This window comes from Sapajus apella, unplaced genomic scaffold (assembly GCF_009761245.1).
Source record: "Sapajus apella isolate SASKATOON/1434 unplaced genomic scaffold, GSC_monkey_1.0 scaffold189, whole genome shotgun sequence".
In the NCBI taxonomy this organism is placed as follows: domain Eukaryota; kingdom Metazoa; phylum Chordata; class Mammalia; order Primates; family Cebidae; genus Sapajus; species Sapajus apella.
The window spans coordinates 699,748-718,105 of NW_022437129.1; the positions used below are offsets into that span (position 1 = coordinate 699,748).

General features: G+C 49.2%; 1 protein-coding gene across 3 annotated transcripts in view; it reads right to left on the reverse strand.

Moving 5' to 3' along the window:
• Positions 1 to 12,320, reverse strand: part of EPN2 (epsin 2) — a 94,951-nt gene extending 82,631 nt beyond the window's left edge. For 2 of the 3 annotated variants that reach the window (XM_032269174.1, XM_032269171.1), the window contains exon 1: positions 12,133 to 12,320. Coding sequence is in view for 1 of the 3 variants with exons in the window: in XM_032269175.1 (XP_032125066.1) it covers positions 12,133 to 12,265 (133 nt within the window). In the remaining 2 variants the exon portion in view is untranslated. The remainder of the gene's footprint in view (positions 1 to 12,132) is intronic. The other variant, XM_032269175.1, reaches the window with a different exon arrangement.
• Between the last annotated feature and the right edge of the window lie 6,038 nt (positions 12,321 to 18,358).

The window sequence follows — 18,358 nt, forward strand, 5'->3', positions numbered from 1 at the left end:
AGAAACGGACAGAGCAACCAATTTTAATGTTTAGAAAGAGGCACAAACAAAACACATCTGTGAGCTCAATCCACCCAAGGACCACTTTTCTAGTCCAGACTGCTTTAAGCAGAGTCAAGGGTGAGGACCATTTCCTGGGTGCCCAGCACAGAGCCTAGCACACAGCAGCTCTCTGAAATTCATCCCAAGTTCATGCAAGGTCCCTTACTTTTACCACATGGTCATAAAATTATCCAGGGATTTCTGGAAAACAGAGCTGCTTAACTGAAAGGAGTTCTATTCCCAAGGGACTGTTTAGTCACATCTCATGAAGATGAAAACAGAAAAAAGTGAGGGCTCTTCAGGTCCTGGAAGAAGCCCCCAGTCTCTCCCTTCCAGCCACCTTCAGGGTACCAGCTTGCTCACCACAGCTCCAAATAACTTTGGTTGTTCTTCAACAGCAGAGGAACACTTGTCAAGTGGGCTCTTTTTAGCTCCTCACTTTCACCAGCGCAGAGATATTCTGATTACAGGTGCGGTGGAAGGCCCACAGCCCTGCCCACTCACAGCCAAAATGCTATGTGAAAACCACAGCCCATGACCAAGCCTCACCAAGCTCTTGCCTATCCTGCCTGGATGGCCTGGTCAGCAGGCAGCTGAGCCTCGGCCACATGTCCAGCTCTTCCTCCTCTGTGCCTTCCTTGCTCAGCTCAGCCGTCTGCATAACGCAGCTCCCTCAGCCAAGGATCCTCTCATCTCTGTCCCCAGAAACTCCCACTTTTTCTTCAAGACTCGACTTACATACTATTTCCTCGAAGCCTTCTCTGGTTCCCAGGTTCCATTCCCAGTGTTTGACCCCACTTTCTAAACTTCCCTCCCCAAGCTATCTCCCAAAGCTAATATTACTTGTTACTGAGGCAAGAGCCACCATCTGCAGATGAAAAGCTATTTTGGAAAGAGGACCTTACATCTTATTCACTCATGTCTTCTCAGCCAATAGCACATAATACATATGTGCTCAATAAGCATTAAGAATAAATGAAGGCCGGGCGCGGTGGCTCAAGCCTGTAATCCCAGCACTTTGGGAGGCCGAGGCGGGTGGATCACAAGGTCAAGAGATCGAGACCATCCTGGTCAACATGGTGAAACCCCGTCTCTACTAAAAATACAAAAAATTAGCTGGGCATGGTGGTGTGTGCCTGTAATCCCAGCTACTCAGGAGGCTGAGGCAGGAGAATTGCCTGAACCCAGGAGGCGGAGGTTGCGGTGAGCCGAGATCGCGCCATTGCACTCCAGCCTGGGTAACAAGAGCGAAACTCTGTCTCAAAAAAAAAAAAACAATAATTTGAAAGAAAATATTATAATACCTTAATGAGCAATTCCAAACATGCTTGACATAAAAAATGAAAAATACTATATATTCTGGGCCGGGCGCAGTGGCTCACGCCTGCAATCCCAGCACTTTGGGGGTGGATCACAAGGTCAAGAGATCGAGACCATCCTGGTCAACATGGTGAAACCCCGTCTCTACTAAAAATACAAAAAATTAGCTGGGCAAGGTGGCACACGCCTGTAGTCCCAGCTACTCGGGAGGCTGAGGCAGGAGAACTGCTTGAACCCAGGAGGTGGAGGTTGCGGTGAGCCGAGATCATGCCATTGCACTCCAGCCTGGGTAACAAGAGCGAAACTCCGTCTCAAAAAAAAAAAAAAAGAATAAATGAAGTGGACTATAAACTCATTTTCTGACTGAAATACCATATATTACAATGATATTGTGACATGCATTAACTGTACTATGTAAAACCTCACTTCTAGACTTTGACTAATAAGAATCTATCTAAATTAGTAACTCTACATTATAACTATCTTTAGTAAAATTAAAGAAATGTAATTTAAAATTTTACAAGTACTGTCTGCTGCAGTCATTACAATTTAGGGTGTGGGGAGGAACTTGGCTAGCAAGCGTGAGAGAACAGATAAGAACCTGCTGTGCCTGCTCTGTGGCTAAAATGCAGGTTGAAAGGAGGCTTGCCAAATCGGTGGATCACAGTCTCTTCTGCCCGTCTCCTGTTTAAACTTTCTGCTAAGCTGTCCTTCTTTTCCAAGGTAGCTTACAGGCGTACTTCAGCCAGGGTGATCATTCCTGCCAGTTCCTCTCCAGTCCTGATTCCACGAGCCCATCCACAGTCATTCTACAACAGCTCAGGAACCCAGTCCCCACACCACATTACTTCAAAGGCTGCATCTGGCTCTAATTCTCCCCTTCCAATCCCTGACACTCCCAGAGGCTCCTCTGAGCACACAGCTCAGCTTCTCAACCCACACACACTATGAGAATTGTCTGGGGGCACTTCTAAAAATTACTGGCTTTCCCCTTGATTGGTCCAGGGTGGGGCCCCAACATGGGCATTTTTTTTTAGCTTTCCAGGCCACATGATTTACAGGCTTCCAGAGTGTCAAATCCAAACTTCCCAGCCAGAGTTGAAGCTCCCTCTTCTCCCCAAACAGAACTCAACTCCAGCTTCTCTTTACCCTCCATCTCTAGAACTGCTATCTAGCCAGTCTCAGGAACCCAGTCTGGGACAGGCCCCACCCACAGAGATTACTCCACAGGCCACTGCCAGGGACCCCCTTTCCCAACACTTGAGGTGGCACCCGCTGCAAGACCCTGCGCACACTCATGGCACCTACCCATGCCATCTCAAGCTTTAACTCCTGCTGCTCCCGAGATCCAAAATACCTTCCCATCTGCCTTCCACTTAGGGATACTGTTCCTTGCTCTTCAAAGTCCGGCTCAAATCCTATCTTCTCCTGATGCCCTCCCTGACTCTTGCTGATTTTTTCTCCATTCTTCATCCCGACAAAGAATCAAAATCATGGCTCAACAAACTGCTAGTCTCTGTCTCACAAATATTAACTTTGTCTTCTCAATTAGACTAAGTTCTTGGTGGCATTTCATTTATATCCATTATTCGCCTCTAGATCATGTTCCGCATTTTTCAGGTTGACACTGGCCTCAGTCATAAAACTGTCCTTGAAATACTTATACTTCCACATCTCCCAGCTACTTCTCATAAAGTGACAAATTCTTTCTCCAATCAGATGTTTCCCAAATTTTGTCATCCATAGTATAGTCATTATACCCCAGGACAGCTCTGAGTATCAAAAAGGCACACAGGGATTTGCTTTTGGGGGAAAAAAAAAAAAGTGACCGCTGTAACCTATCCATATCCCTTTATTGTGAGGACTTTTTTTTGGTGGGGGGGGGGAGCTCTTAGTACAACTTTTTGCTCACATTGATTTATTCATCTCAGAGTCTTAAAGCATTCAGAAAACAAACTCAAGTCCAAGCCTCCAGGGCCTCCCACAAGTGCAGGGCAGGCACCAACACATAGCTGTTTACCATTCCTTGGCTGGGGAGCTGCAAGCAGTGCTCAAACCTTGGGAAAGTATTCACACCCGAGCCTTCCCACCCTGGAGGTTGCAAGACCAGGAGAAAATATCCATTGGCTAGAACCCAGGTGTTAACTGCCTGATGGGGAAGGAGATACTTTACATGTAACTTTTTAAGACTGCCAAATTCTGGCTGGTACAATGGCTCATGCCTGTAATCCCAGCACTTTGGGAGGCAGAGGCAGGTGGATCACAAGGTCAAGAGATCGAGACCATCCTGGCTGTCTTTACTAAAAATCCTAAAATTAGTCGGGTGTGGTGGCACACACCTCTAGTCCCAGCTACTCGAGAGGCTGAGGCAGGAGAATCACTTAAACCTGGGAAGGTGAAGGTTGCAGTGAGCTGAGATGGTGCCACTGCACTCCAGCCTGGCCAACAAAGCAAGACCCTATCTCCCCCCCCCAAAAAAAAAAACTGCCTACCAAATTTCATATGAATTTGAAACTCCCCCCCTTTTTGTTTTTGGTGAGACACTGTTACCCAGGCTGGAGTACGGTGATGTGATTTTGGCTCACTGTAACTTCTGCCTCCTGAGTTAAAGCGATTCTCCTGATGCTGCCTCCTGAGTAGCTGGGACTACAGGGGTGCACCACCACACCCAGCTGATTTTGTATTTTTAGTAGAGATGGGGTTTTACCATGTTAGTCAGGCTGGTCTCGAACTCCTGACCTCAGGTGATCCACCCACCTCAGCCTCCCAGCAATAGCATTTAATAGAGGATTCTCAGTCCTTAGTACTCATACCAGCATGCAGAGCTGCAGGATCACAGAGTAAAAAGAAATGTCCCCTTCACTCAAAGAGTGATTTGGCCAACTACTTTAACACAGCTTTGCAAACACAAAAACCCTTACCAGCCTACACAGACTTCCTTGGGGTCAAGCCAGCTGGGGTAGCCCTAGATCCCTGTTGTACATATCCAGGCAGCTCAGCCTGACAGAGAGGTGAGGTGTTGTCATAGAAACAACTTCATAAAGCTCCAAAATCAGACAGGCGTGGGACTGAATTCAGGTCCAGCCAGCCACTGGCTGGGTGCCCGTGACCAAGCTTGCCTCTTCCCAATACCAGCTTGCTCAGCCTGCCTCTCGGGGCTGTTGTGAGGATACAGTGAGGTAATGGGCACACCTGGCACAGCTGCAGATGAGGTCATATAAATAAAGCAGTTCTGAGTTTGACACCGGTGGCCGCAAATACCAGCTGGGGCACTTACTAGCTGTGTGGCCTGGGGCAGGTTACTGAACTCCTCTTAGTTTTCTAAAATGCAAAAAAGAGAAATGGTGACAGGCCTTGCAGGACCACCATGAAAATTAAACACAGTGCATAGAATCAGTAACGTAAGGCCTGGCACACAGGAACTATTCAAAAGCCATCTGGGCTCATACACACCTCCCTGCACAGTCGGGTTTTAATGGACAAGCTGGAGAAAAAATATTTGAACTGTGAACTGTAAACATGAAAGAGGATTAAATCTGAATTGTGGGAGGGAGGAGAAGCAACTTCCATTAACACCAGTGGTCCATCCCAAACAGCCCTGTGCAAGTCTAGTAGGATCCACCAACATTACTCCCTCAATCTTTCCAAGTTACAATTTTTTTTTTTTTGAGAAGAGTCACACTCCTTACCCAGGCTGAAGCATAGTGGCACAATCTCAGCTCACTGCAACCTCTGCCTCCCGGGTTCAAGCAATTCTTGTGCCTCAGCCTCCCTAGTAGTTGGGACTACAGGCCCACACCACCACACCTGGCTCATTTTTGTATTTTTAGTAGAGATTGGGTTTCGCCATGTTGGCCAGGCTGGTCTCCAACTCCTGGCCTCCAGTGATCCACCAGCCTCTCAGCCTCTCAAAGTGCTGGGATTACAGGCATGAGCCACCACACCCAGACCCAACTTACAATTCTAAAAAGCCTAGACAGCAAACTTCTTGCACGATGTATCAGAATGAACCTGCTTTTTCAAGAGAATCCAACATTTACAGCCTTTTTGAAAGACACTGACATCTCCTGTCCCCTTCATTAAGGAAAGCATCTCAATTAATCCACATAGTGATAATCCCTGCGACCACAGTCCAAATTACAATCACGAAAGAATTCAGTGAAAACACTCTTTGAGAACCCAAATTTCCTTTCCAAATATCATGCCATCCAGCATATTCGGAGCAATATTTAGAAACATTTCAGTGTCATTTCTGAGTTCCCACTGCACAGCCAGCAGGTGCTAGACACCTTACACACCCTCTTATTCAGTCCTCTGAGCCAAGGTTCCCAAATTTGGTCCCTACACCGGCACTATGAGTAGCATGTAAAGGCTGGCTAAAAATACACAATCTCTGCCAGATTTGGTGGCTCACACTCATAATCCTGGCACTTTGGGAGGCCGAGGTGGGCGGATCACTTGAGGTCAGGAGTTTGAAACCAGTCTGGCCAACATGATGAAACCCCATCTGTACTAAAAATATAAAAAATTAGCCAGGCATGGTGGCACACACCTGTAATCTCAGCTACTCAGGAGGCTGAGGCAGGAAAATTGCTTTAACCTGGGAGGCGGAGGTTGCAGTGAGCCAAGACTGTGCCACTGCACTCTAGCTTGGGCAACAGAGCAAGACTCTGTCTAAAAAAAAAGAAAAAAAAAAAAAAAAAAAAGGCCAAGCACGGTGGCTCATGCCTATAATCCCAGCACTTTGGGAGGCCGAGGCAGGGGGATCACAAGGTCAGGAGATCAAGATCATCCTGGCCATGGTGAAACCCCATTTCTACTAAAATACAAAAGAATTAGCCGGGCATGGTGGCACTCGCCTGTAGTCCCAGCTACTCAGGAGACTGAGGCAGGGGAATTGTTTGAACCCGGGAGACGGAAGTTGCAGTGAGCCGAAATTGTGCCACTGCGCTCTAGCCTGGCGAAACAGCAAGACTCCATCTCAAAAAAAAAAAAAAAAAAGGCACATTCTCAGGCCTCCCCTCCCTAATCAGAAACAACGGGGTGAAGCTCCAGCCATATGTTCAGCAAGCCCTCTGGGTGCTTCTGCTGCACAATGGAGTTTGAGAAACAGGGCTTGTCTATGCCATGAAGTAGTGATTACAAGCCCCACTTTAGAAATGAGGAAGCCAAAGCTCAGTGATTCAAGTGCCCAAAGCCATCCTGCCAGGAGGCCCATTAGTACCCACACTTTATTCCAAAGCTATCTGCCACACGACCTTTGAAGCCAAATTGTCTGTACCATTGGTATTTTCAGATACTGAGCTGCTGCAAAGTGCAACTACCTAAAAGGGATGGGACCGAGAGGAAGATTGAAGCCTGCACTCAGAAGTGATTAATTATAAATGCTTTTAAATCCACATCATGCATGAGCCCTAAATGATCAGCCATCCCACAGGACGAGCCTACTTTTCCCTGTCCTATGTAGCAACAGGGTTACCATGAAGAGAAGACAGGGAGTCCCTTTATTTACAGCCCTTTGCACGTCCAGTTCCCTGTATTGCCTTGAACAGAAAGAATTAAGTTACCTGTTCAGTCTCTAGAGGGCTTGAAAGTAAAGCACACTCTGCGAAGACCAGGACCAACATGAAACAGAATCAGGAAAAGGACTTTCTGTGCCCAGGAACAAAGGAGGCTCCAGCACCCAGGTACCAGGGGAATGAGTCACCAGAAAGAATCCAATGCATACACAGGGAGCATTTTAACAATGTTGCAGATCTGGTTCAAAAGAAGGCAGGCTTTTTTTTTTTTTTTTTTTTTTTGAGAAAGTCTCACTCTGTCACCCAGACTGGAGGCTCCCTTCAACCTCACCTTCCCAGGCTCAAGTGATTCTCCTGCCTCAGCCTCCTGAGTAGCTGGGACTACAGATGCATGCCACTATGGCTGGCTGATTTTTGTATTTTTTGGTGGAGATGGGGTTTTGCCACATTGGCCAGGCTGGCCTCAAGCTCTAGGCCTCAATTGATCCACCCGCCTCAGCCTCCTGAAATACTGGGATTACAACCATAAGCCACCACGGTCGGCCTAGGCTTTTTTTTCTTTTTTAATCAAACCCCGAATCTAATGTCTTTCAGCTAAAATAATCCATTAATTATTGACATTCAAACCACAGTGTTTTCAAAGGTTCTAAGGTTAGGAAAGAGCCAGAAATCTCATCACTTCCAACTCCCAACCTTTTTTTTTTCTTTTTTGAGGCGGAGACTTACCAGGCTGGAGCCCAATGGCGCAGTCTCGGCTCAACGCAACCACCGCCTCCCGGGTTCAAGCGATTCTTCCACCTCAACCTCCCAAGTAGCTGGGACTACAGGCGCGTGCCAAATACCCGGCTAATTTTTGTATTTTTAGTAGAGAAGGGGTTTCATCATGTTGGCCAGGATGGTCTCGATCTCTTGACCTTGTGATCCACCCTCCTTGGCCTTCCAAAGTGCTGGGATTACAGGCGTGAGCCACTGCACCCGGCCGCAACTCCCAACCTTCTAAATAAACTTGGTGGTGATTTTCAGACCACAAATTTATCCTATAATTTAAATAAGTATGTATTATTTTGTGGGGCCTTCTACAGGGGCCGGTGGAGTAGAAGGGACCCAGGCATGGAAATTACACAGATGTCACTTTGAATCATTTCACAATGCATCTGACAAAAAACAAAAATAAATGCGCTTCCCATCCTCAACCACCTTAATCACATCACTCCACGTCCCTCAGTCCACTGTTAACTTGCAGTATGTCTCTTCATCCCCTTGAGACTTGGTCCTCAGAATAGATAGTGGGTATAACAAAATTTTGGAGTCCAACAGATCTGTTCAAATCACTTATTGGCTGTGCAACCTCCAGCATGTAACTTAAGCTCCCTGGGCCTCAGTTTCTTCACCTGCAGATGAGGTGGATAAACCTACACAACTGACACACAATTACTGGACCAACAGCAGTGATTTCTGCAACAGTGTGACAGAACAGTCGAGCCTGCAGTAATGGAGCCATAAAAATGTGCTCCCCTGCCTCAAGGACTACTGATGACAGACCTTTACTGAGCACCTACCTTCTATCAGAGACTGAGCCTGTTACTGTAGAAGTAAAGACAGAGTGACCACTGGCCTCAAAGATGTCACAGTGTCACACGAGCCCCAGATACACACAAGATGTCGTAAGTGCACCAAAAGACTGCGTGGGGTAGTGAAGGCAGGACAGAGGAGAAAAAAAAGGGCCAAACATCAGGGGTGCTAGCCGGCAAAGTATTGACAGAAGAGGTCTGTTGACACCAAACACATGAGTTAAAAGTCCAGCAGACAAAAAGGGGATACAAACTAGATAATTCCTCACATCTTTTCAAGCCTCAACTTCCCCAAATCCCAGGACGGGCACAGTGACTCATGCCTGTAATCCCAGCACTTTGGGAGGCCAAGATAGGCGGATCATTTGAGGTCAATAGTTCGAGACAAGCCTGGCCAATATGGTGAAACCCTGTCTCTACTAAAAATACAAAAATCAGCCAGGCATGGTGGCACACGCCTGTAGTCCCAGCTACTCAGGAGGATGAGGCAGGAGAATCGCTTGAACCCAGGAGGCAGAGATTGCAGTGAGCCAAGATCACAGGACTGCACTCTAGCCCGGGTAACAGTGTAAGACTCTATCTCAAAAAAAAAAAAAAAAAAAAAAATCCCCAAATCCAAGCCCTTGGACTTCTCCAAGGCTCAGGGTCACCGGGTACACATGCCATAAAATGACAACAATCGTGGTCCTTCACACCCTTTAAGCCAGACAGGAAGGTTATGGGAAACAGTGAGAATTGCCAGAAAGCTTAGAAAAGTTTAATATACTTTCCAAAAGTATGACAGGGACAATTGCATGCATAAACATCTCTTAGTACTTCAGTTCACAACTGAAAGCTGCCACTCCTCCTAACTAAAGTTCCCTGCAAAAAAACTGTCCTTCTTTTAAGTTCAGGAAAAGCCAAACTTTTAAAATAAATCAGAGTCCCAAAAGCTTTTCAACTTTTGCAGGACTCTTATCAGAATCCCAATTCTCCAGAAATCTCTGCTCGTCATGGAAGAGGGTTAAAAATACATAGAATTTCTACAAAGGTTGGGTCATTTTTCAAGGCTGCATACACAATGCTAGATATTATCACTTGAAAGTTTTACATTTCTTCACACCTCAAGTGCTTGGCACACTGCTGAAGAGTTTTCCACAGAGCTCTCCATCTGGCCAGCTCAGGCTTTAGAGAGGCAAAAAGCCTCTGTAAACCGGGGGAACTTAGTACATCCCACAAGGCAATCCAAACTGGCTCCGAGTCAGGGACTTGTGGGACGCAGTCCTGAATCATGCCTTATAGTAATTTACACTTTCCCAAAGTCTTTAGTAATCTGTATGTCATTCCATGCTTACAAAAGAATTGTCTAGTGAGACTGGGAAAAATGACTAGCCCAATTTAAAAACTAGGGAAACAAATAAGCTTCCAAAACGTAAAAGTAAAAATACAGATAAAGATTTAGGCCGGGCGCCGTGCCTCACACCTGTAATACCAGCACTTTGGGAGGCTGAGGGGGGCAGATCACCTGAGGGCAGGAGTTCGAGACCCACCTGGCCAACATGGTGAAAAACTATGTATGTGTGTATGTATGTATGTCTTTACTAAACACACAAAAATTAGCTGGGTGTGGTGGCGTGTGCCTGTAATCCCAGCTACTCCGGAGGCTGAGGCAGGAAAATCACTTGAACCCAAGAGGCAGAGGTTGCAATGAGCTGAGATTGTGCCACTGCACTCCAGCCTGGGTGGCAGAGTGAGACTCCGAATCAAAAAAATAATAATAAGCTGGCCGGGCGCGGTGGCTCAAGCCTGTAATCCCAGCACTTTGGGAGGCCGAGGCGGGTGGATCACGAGGTCAAGAGATCGAGACCATCCTGGTCAACATGGTGAAACCCCGTCTCTACTAAAAATACAAAAAAATTAGCTGGGCATGGTGGTGCGTGCCTGTAATCCCAGCTACTCAGGAGGTTGAGGCAGGAGAATTGCCTGAACCCAGGAGGCGGAGGTTGCGGTGAGCCGAGATCGCGCCATTGCACTCCAGCCTGGGTAACATGAGTGAAACTCCGTCTCGAAAAAAAAAAAAATAATAATAATAATAATAATAATAAAAGATTTAAAGGTCTAGGTGGGCTTCCCCAACACAATCACATGTCCCAAAAACAAATTCAGTACCATTCAGAAGCAAATTGTAGTCCCTTTTGATGTTCATTTAAATACAGATGAAAACTTAATTATCAGTGCTAACTCAATCACTGCTGTGCCAGATTCAGCATCAGATTTTGTCAGTACTTAGCATTCTGTATCTAGAGCTACAAGACGCACGTTTTCTGCCAAATCTTCATCACATTACATAATGAGAGGAAGCTTGGATTCTTAAGATTCACCTTTCCCCATCATTTTAACCCCCTGTTCCAATCCCTTCTTTTACCGGGTATTTTCTGGAGGTGAAAAAGAAGAACTCATTCCTTCTCATATTTTCCTGCCCACTTTCTTGTGTGAATGTTAAAAATAAAGAGGAAGGTAGGGTCCTGAACATCTCCCTTAAAAAAAAGTTATTAAATGTGGCAAACAGAGCCCTGGAATAGCTTCCAGTTAGTTCTGCACTCACACAATATCGCTGCGTGACCTTGGGCAAATTACTGCATTTCTGGGCGTCAGTTTCCCTCATCTGAACCCTAATGATGATTAAACCCTCTCCGCTCTTAAAGCGCAGGTTTTAGATACGTCCCCAGGGCAGCACAACAGTGAAGGAGTCGTACAGACGGAGTCCTTGGGCGCAGAAATGGCCTTCCATGAGCTCCTGCGGGGGTTCACAGGGAGCTCAAGCTGCCCCAGGCAAAGCCACTGGGCAAACTTCAGGTCTCAAACAAAAACCTGTTGGCACCGACTCCTCTAGCAAAGGCCGGCCTCCCAACGCGCTCGGCTCTTGGGGAGCCGCCCCATAGGGAAAGAGAAGCGTCTCCTGGAGGACGCCAGCCCCCACGCGCCCATTCACCCACCCAGATCAGCCGAGCAGGACCGCCGGGCCGGGTGGGTCTCTGCCATCCCACGCGGAACAAAAGGCAGCTGGAGCCTGGCTCTTCCGCCCCCGTCCCCGCTGTTCCGTGGGGGTGGGGGCTGGGGAGTGCGGAACCTGGTCCCCGAGGACGGAAGGGGGCGCCGCTAAGGCCCCCAGGAAAGGTGAGACGGGCCGGATCCCAGACAGAGAAAAGGACCCCTCCCCCGATTCCCGGAGTGCGCCCGGGCCGGGCTCTGCACGGAGGCGAGCGGGAGACCACGCTGGGCTCGGGAGGAAGGGGCGCCGGCCCCGGGGAAGGGAGGAACGTGGTCTGGGGAGGGGGGCGGGGTTGTTCCAAGATGAAGGGGGCTTCCGGATCTGAGGTGGGAGTGAGGGGCGTCCTGGACTCTGGGGACACAGAAGGAAGCTCTCGGTGATAGGGACGGGTAAGGGGGTGATCCTTGCAGCGGAAAGCTGGATCCAGATGGGGAGGGGGCCATGCTCCGGCCCGTGGGGCGGGGCCTGGTTGGAAAGGAGAACCCCCAGAGCCTGCGGTAGGGACCAGCGGGACGGCAAGGATGCATGCTCTGGGGGGGCTAGTGAGGTGTGGGAGCCTGTGCTCTGTGGGCGTCCGCGCTCTGGAGGGGGGAGGGTCCGCGCCCCGGGGGTCCGCTCTGGCCCCGGAGCCCCACGGGCTCTGGCTCACCTGTGCTCCTCCGGGCCGGCGTGGGTGCGCCGCTGCGGCCACCGGCAGCGCTGAGGAGGCGGGAGCGACCTGAGCCCGCGGAGCCGCCGCCGCCGCGTCTGGCTCGGTTTGACACCCACACACCAGCCAACATGGCGGCCGGGAGGGGGCGCGCCGGACGCGTGCGCGCGCCCGCAGGCCCCACCTCCGAGGCTGCTGAGGCTCCGCCCCCACGCCCGCCGGTCACGCCCCTGCGACCCCTTCAGGGCCCCGCCCCCTCCCCGCCCCTGTGGCTCCCCCTCAGCCTCCTGCGCTCCGCAGCCAACGCCCGATCCCCCAAACAACCCCCAATCCGGAGCGCCACACAAGCCCCGGCAAATTAATTCCCGAAAGCGCGCACCCTGAGCCCCCTCAGGCCCCTCCACTCCGTGCACACCCACGGTCCCCACAGTCATGGCCCGGCAGCTCCCGCGGGCCCCGCCCCGTCAAGCTGAAACTCGCTCGGCCCGCGGGTTTCACTCAAAAACCTAGCTCGGAAGGCGAGACTGGAAGGGGGCCAGGGCCTGCCGGGCGCTGGTAGGGTTGGGTTCTTAGGCTACAAGTGTGTTCACTTTATGAAGATGCACGGAAGTACACTTTGGATTTGTGCACTTTTCCGTGCGTGTATTTCACATCAATAAAATATACTGAAAAACGACTCGGAGAAGTCCATAGGCTTCTTTAGGCTGCTCAAGGGGTTACCTAAAGGCACGAATGGCAAGGGAATACCTAAATGACACGAAAACGGAAACCCTTGACTGGCGGGTACCCACAAGGCACTTCCTGTGTGCCAAGCCCTGTGCTGGGCACAGAAATGAGACAACCCCAAATGCCTCGAATGAGACTCTCGGAATTTGAGGTGCAGACTGGAGGCTGCCCCTCAAAGCTGACTAATCTGCTCCAATCAGTGTGGGAGTCAGCAGAGACCTCTCACAGCAGGGACTCGGAGCATGAGTCAGGGCTAGCTAGGTGGGCAGAGGACACCATCCCTGTTGCCTGGGTGACATCAACATTGTGCCTAGCTCCGGCTTCAGGGAAGCTATACTCAGAAGTCTTCCTCTGGCCTCACTCACTCAGGGACCTTAGTAAGTCACCGTAGTTCTCTGAGCCTTAGATTCCTCCTCCCTGTATAGGAACCAGGGGATGAAAGTATGAAAGTATCCCTTACTGCTCTCACAAGCTGGGATCCGGAATTCCATCCTCTGGCAAAAAAAAAATAATAATAAAAAACAATAAAAATAGAGCTTGCAACACATTTGCAAACCCACGTGGCCACTTTTCCTTTGAAAAGTCAAACACAGCTGGCACGGTGGCTTACGCCTGTAATCCCAGCACTTTGGGAGGCCAAGGTGGGCAGATTAGGAGGTCAGGAGGTCAGGACCAGCCTGGCCAACATGGTGAAACCCCGTCTCTACTAAAAATACAAAAATTAACTGGGCGTGGTGGCGCACGTCTGTAATCCCAGCTATTCGGGAGGCTGAGGCAAGAGCATCACTTGAACCTGGGAGAGGGAGGTTGCAGTGAGCCAAGGTCGCGCCACTGCACTCCAACCTAGGTGACAGAGCAAGACTCTGTCTTAGTCAATAAAAAAAGAAAAAAAAAAACAAAAGTCAAACACTGGTAGTTCTAGTTGCTAGAAACACTCTCCAGTTAACCACACTTCCAGCTGCTTCGTGTCCCTTCTTCACATTGAAAGGAATGGAGCCAACCTTTCCCCTCTAGGGGCTGGAAGTCTGGAAGGACAGAAGAATTATGAGCATGAACAGCATGAATATGAGCAGAAACCAAATGCCGCATAGACAATGCCCTATGTGCCTGCCTTGCAGCAGAAGCTGGAGCTCCCCGTTTTGAACTTGATCCACCCTCATCCCAGAGGATGCCGTCGACCAGTCCAAGATTCCTTGTGCGCCTCACCTCTTTACTACCTCTCCAAGGAAAACAGCACTTTACACTGCAATCGTGCTTCTGCCCTGAGTTTACAACGTCAGATGAGTTATAACACATGGCTGATGCACAGTGCAGGTGTGATGCTTCTAAACCAGCACTGTTGAGTAGAATTTCCCTCCACGATGGAACTGTTCTCTCTGTGTGCTGTCCAATAGGATAGCCATGAGACACAGGAGGCGTGCACTTGAAATGTGGCTAGTGAGACTGAAGGGCTGAATTCTTTTTAACTTTATTAAACTTGCATTAATTTAAATGTAAACAGCCATATGTAGCTAAATGCTACCATGCTGACCAGTGCTGGCCTAAAACCTTACTAAAACTCCACAAGGTGCACATTCTTACTGTTCACATTTTACAGATAAGAAGTTGAGGTTTGGCCGGGTGCAGTGGCGCGTGCCTGTAGTCCCAGCTACTCGGGAGGCTGGAGTGGGAGGATTGCTCGAGCCCAGGAGTTCTGGGCTGTAGTGCACTATTCCAGTTGGGTGTCCACACTAAGTTTGGCATCAATATGGTGACCTCCCGGGAGCGGGGGACCACCAGGTTGCCTAAGGAGGGGTGAACCAGCCCAGGTCGGAAATGGAGCAGGTCAAAACTCCTGTGCTGATCAGTAGTGGGATCGCGCTTGTGAATAGCCACTGTACTCCTGCCTGGGCAACATAGCGAGACCCCGTCTCTTAAAAAAAGAAAGAAAGAAAAGAAAGAAAGAAAAAGAAAGAAAGAAAGAAATTAATTCAAATTTGGAGAGTTGCTGGGGCTTGGCCTCCTAGGTCCACTTTTCTGTATGCAGAGCGTAGTTCTCCCTTCACCACCCGGCTAGAGAATGTGCGTAACCGCAGAGATAATATGCAAGCTTGAAAAGAGAACTGGTTACAGATAAAGAGCCGATGAGCTAACCTACGGGACAGGAAGTGAGCTGGAGGACACTAGATTAGGCCAGGCTTAGGAGGTGAGGGAGGGTATCCTGAGGCCAGATGACCACCACCCAAGTGCAAGGTCAGAGGGGACATTCTTGCATTCCTCAAAGTCATTTCTCTTTCCCGGATCCCCTCCTTGAAGCATATCAGCCGCCTAGCATTCCTCTCTCAATTCATCCTTGGGATGACCCCTTGACGTCAGCATCCCTATTCCCATTTTAGATGAGGAAACTGAGGCAGCATGTGGCAGGGCTAGGATTCAATTCCAGGTTCCACGTGTCTAGAGCACCTAAGCAGTCTTGCAGAGAAACTTGCAGGATAAGCTGAACATTTCATCCGTGCCCAAAGCAGTCCATGGAGAACAGGGCTGGAGCAGACACTCTCATCCTTGCAGGGTTTTGGGGGTTGGTTCCAGGTGCATAATGGGGCAGACTGATTGGGGCTGTTTGGAGAGGTGAGAAAGAGCTGGCAGTGCAGGCTAGGGGGGTGTCTGGGGTTAGGGACAGAGGGCTTCAAGCAGGAAGGGACTTTGAGAGAAAGATTTGCAGGCAGAGACAGGGAGAGACTGCATCTGGGTGAAAAAATCACTTGGCACAGGTGCAGAACAGGCTCCCAGGGGTCTTCACCAAAGGTTTGAACTCTGTATTCAAAACCATTCATCCCACAAAAAGAACCTTGTGTTGGGAATCCAGAAACACCTAACTTCTTGTCCACTGACTTACTGCTTGACCTTGACCACGTCACTGGGCCTCAGTTTCTCCATCTGTGAAGTGGGAATAATGACCCCTCCCATGACCTAGGATTGCATTCTGGCTCAGGTGAAAAGGCAGAGGAGGAAATGCTTTGGAAACTGTAAATGCACTGGATGGGTGTTGGCAGTGGTTCCCTTATTAAGGACATTGAAATGAATGGAGCCATCCTTTCCCCTCTATGGGCTGGAAGTCTATAAGGACAGAAGAGTTATGAGCTTGAACAGCATGAATATGAGCAGAAACCAAATGCTGCATTGACAATCAAGAGAAAGAGCTACGGGAGCTCTCACAGGAGGAAGTTTCCTTCTAGCTTATGGGGAAGGAAGGACCTGTGCAGACATCCTGGAAGTGCAGGTGCTGGAGGAGGAAATAGTAATAACAGCAATGACAACAAAGTAGTGAGCATTGTGCAAATGCTTTGCATAGAGTATCTCATTTCCTCCTCATAAAAACCCTAAGAGGTTGAGGGTTTTACAGATGAGGCTCAGGAAACTTCCATCATCTGCCCAAGATCACACAGCTGATAAGCAGTAACCCTGGAAAACCCAAGCCTAAACTCCAAAGCTAAACTATATATATTTTTTTTTTGAGATGGCGTTTTGCACTTGTTGCCCAGGCTGGAGTGCAGTGGCGCAATCTCAGCTCACTGCAACCTCTGCCTCCCAGGTTCAAGCGATTCTCCTGCCTCAGTCTCCCAAGTAGCTGGGATTACAGACATGCACCACCACGCCTGACTAATTTTGTATTTTTAGTAGAGATGGGGTTTCACCATGGCTGGTCTCGAACTCCCAAACCCAGGCAATCTGCCCACCTTGGCCTCCCAAAGTGCTGGGATTACAGATGTGAGCCACCACACTCATCCCCTTCTATTTTTTTGAATAGAGACAGGGTTTCACCATGCTGCTAGGCTGGTCTTGAACACCTGACCTCAGGTGATCTGTCCCTCGGCCTCCCAAAGTGCTTGGATTACAGGAGTAAGCCACCATGCCTGGCCTTTTTTTTTTTTTTTTTTTTTTTTTTTTGAGACAGGGTCTTGTTCTGTCACCCAGGCTACAGTGCAGTGGCACAATCATGGCTCACTGCATCCTCAATTTCCTAGGCTCAAACAATCTTCCTATTCCCAAGGAGCTGGGATTACACCACACCTGGCTATTTTTTATAATTTTCTGTAGAGACAGGGTCACATAATGTTGCCCAGGCTGGTCTCAAACTCCTGGAGTTGATCCTCCCACCTCAGCCACCCATCCAAAGTGCTGAGATTACAGGGATGAGCCACCCTGTCTAAAACTAAATTGTTGGGAGGAATTTGAATAGGCTAAAGGGAGTGATTGATTCCTCTTCCCTTCCACCTCTGAGCCTGAGTCAATCAGAGCTTTCTTGCCTTGGTCAGTGACTGGTTCAGGAATGGGCACCTGACTCACAGTAGACCAATGAGTCAAGCCAAGCCCAGAACTTCTACAGAAACTATTGAGAAAAGAAGCTTCTAGAGACCAGGCGCAGTGGCTCATGCCTGTAATCCCAGCACTTTGGGAGGCTGAGGTGAGCGTATCACCTGAGGTCAGGAGTTCAAGACCATTGTGTCCAAAATGGCGAAACCCCATCTGTACTAGAAATACAAAATTAACCGGATGTGGTGGCACACACCTGTAGTTCCAGGTACTCGGGAGGCTGAGACAGGAGAATCGCTTGAACCCAGCAGGTGGAGACTGCAGTGGGCCAAGATCATGCCACTGCACTCCAGCCTGGGCAACAAGAGCAAAATTTCGTCTCAAAAAAAAAAAAAAAGAAAGAAAGCAAGCCGGTCACGGTGGCGCGTGCCTGTGGTCCCAGCTACTCGGGGGAGGCTGAGGTGGGAGGATCGCTTGAGTCCAGGAGTTCTGGGCTGTAGTGTGCTATGCCGATCAGGCGTCCGCGCTAAGTTCAGCATCAATATGGTGACCTCCCGGGAGTGGGGGACCACCAGGTTGCCTAAGGAGGGGTGACCCGGCCCAGGTCGGAAACAGAGCAGGTCAAAACTCTGGTGCTGATTGGTAGTGGGATCGTGCCTGTGAATAGCCACTGCACTCCCGCCTGGGCAACATAGAGAGACACCATCTCTAAAAAAAGTAAATAAATAAAAAATTTTTTTTAAATGCTGGGCACAGTGGCTCATGCCTGTAATCCTAGCACTTTGGCAGGCGGAGGTGGGCGGATCACCTGAGGTCAGGAGTTTGAGACCAGCCTGGCCAACTTGATAAAACCCCCGTCTCTACTTAAAAAACAACAACAACAAAATAGCAAAATCAGCTGGGCATGGGGGCGCATGCCTGTAATCCAGCTACTTGGGAGGCTGAGGCAGAAGAATTGCTTGAACCCAGGAAGCGGAGGTTGCAGTGAGCTAAGATCACGCCACTGCACTCCAGCCTGGGAGACAGAGTGAGACTCCATCTCAAAAAAAAAAAAAAAATTAGCTGGGCGCAGTGACACATGCCTGTAATCCCAGCTACTTGGGAGGCTGAGGCAGGAGAATCTCTTGAACTGGGAAGCAGAGGTTGCAGTAAGCCGAGACTGCCATTGCACTCCAGCCTGGGCAGCAAGAGCAAAACTCCATCTCAA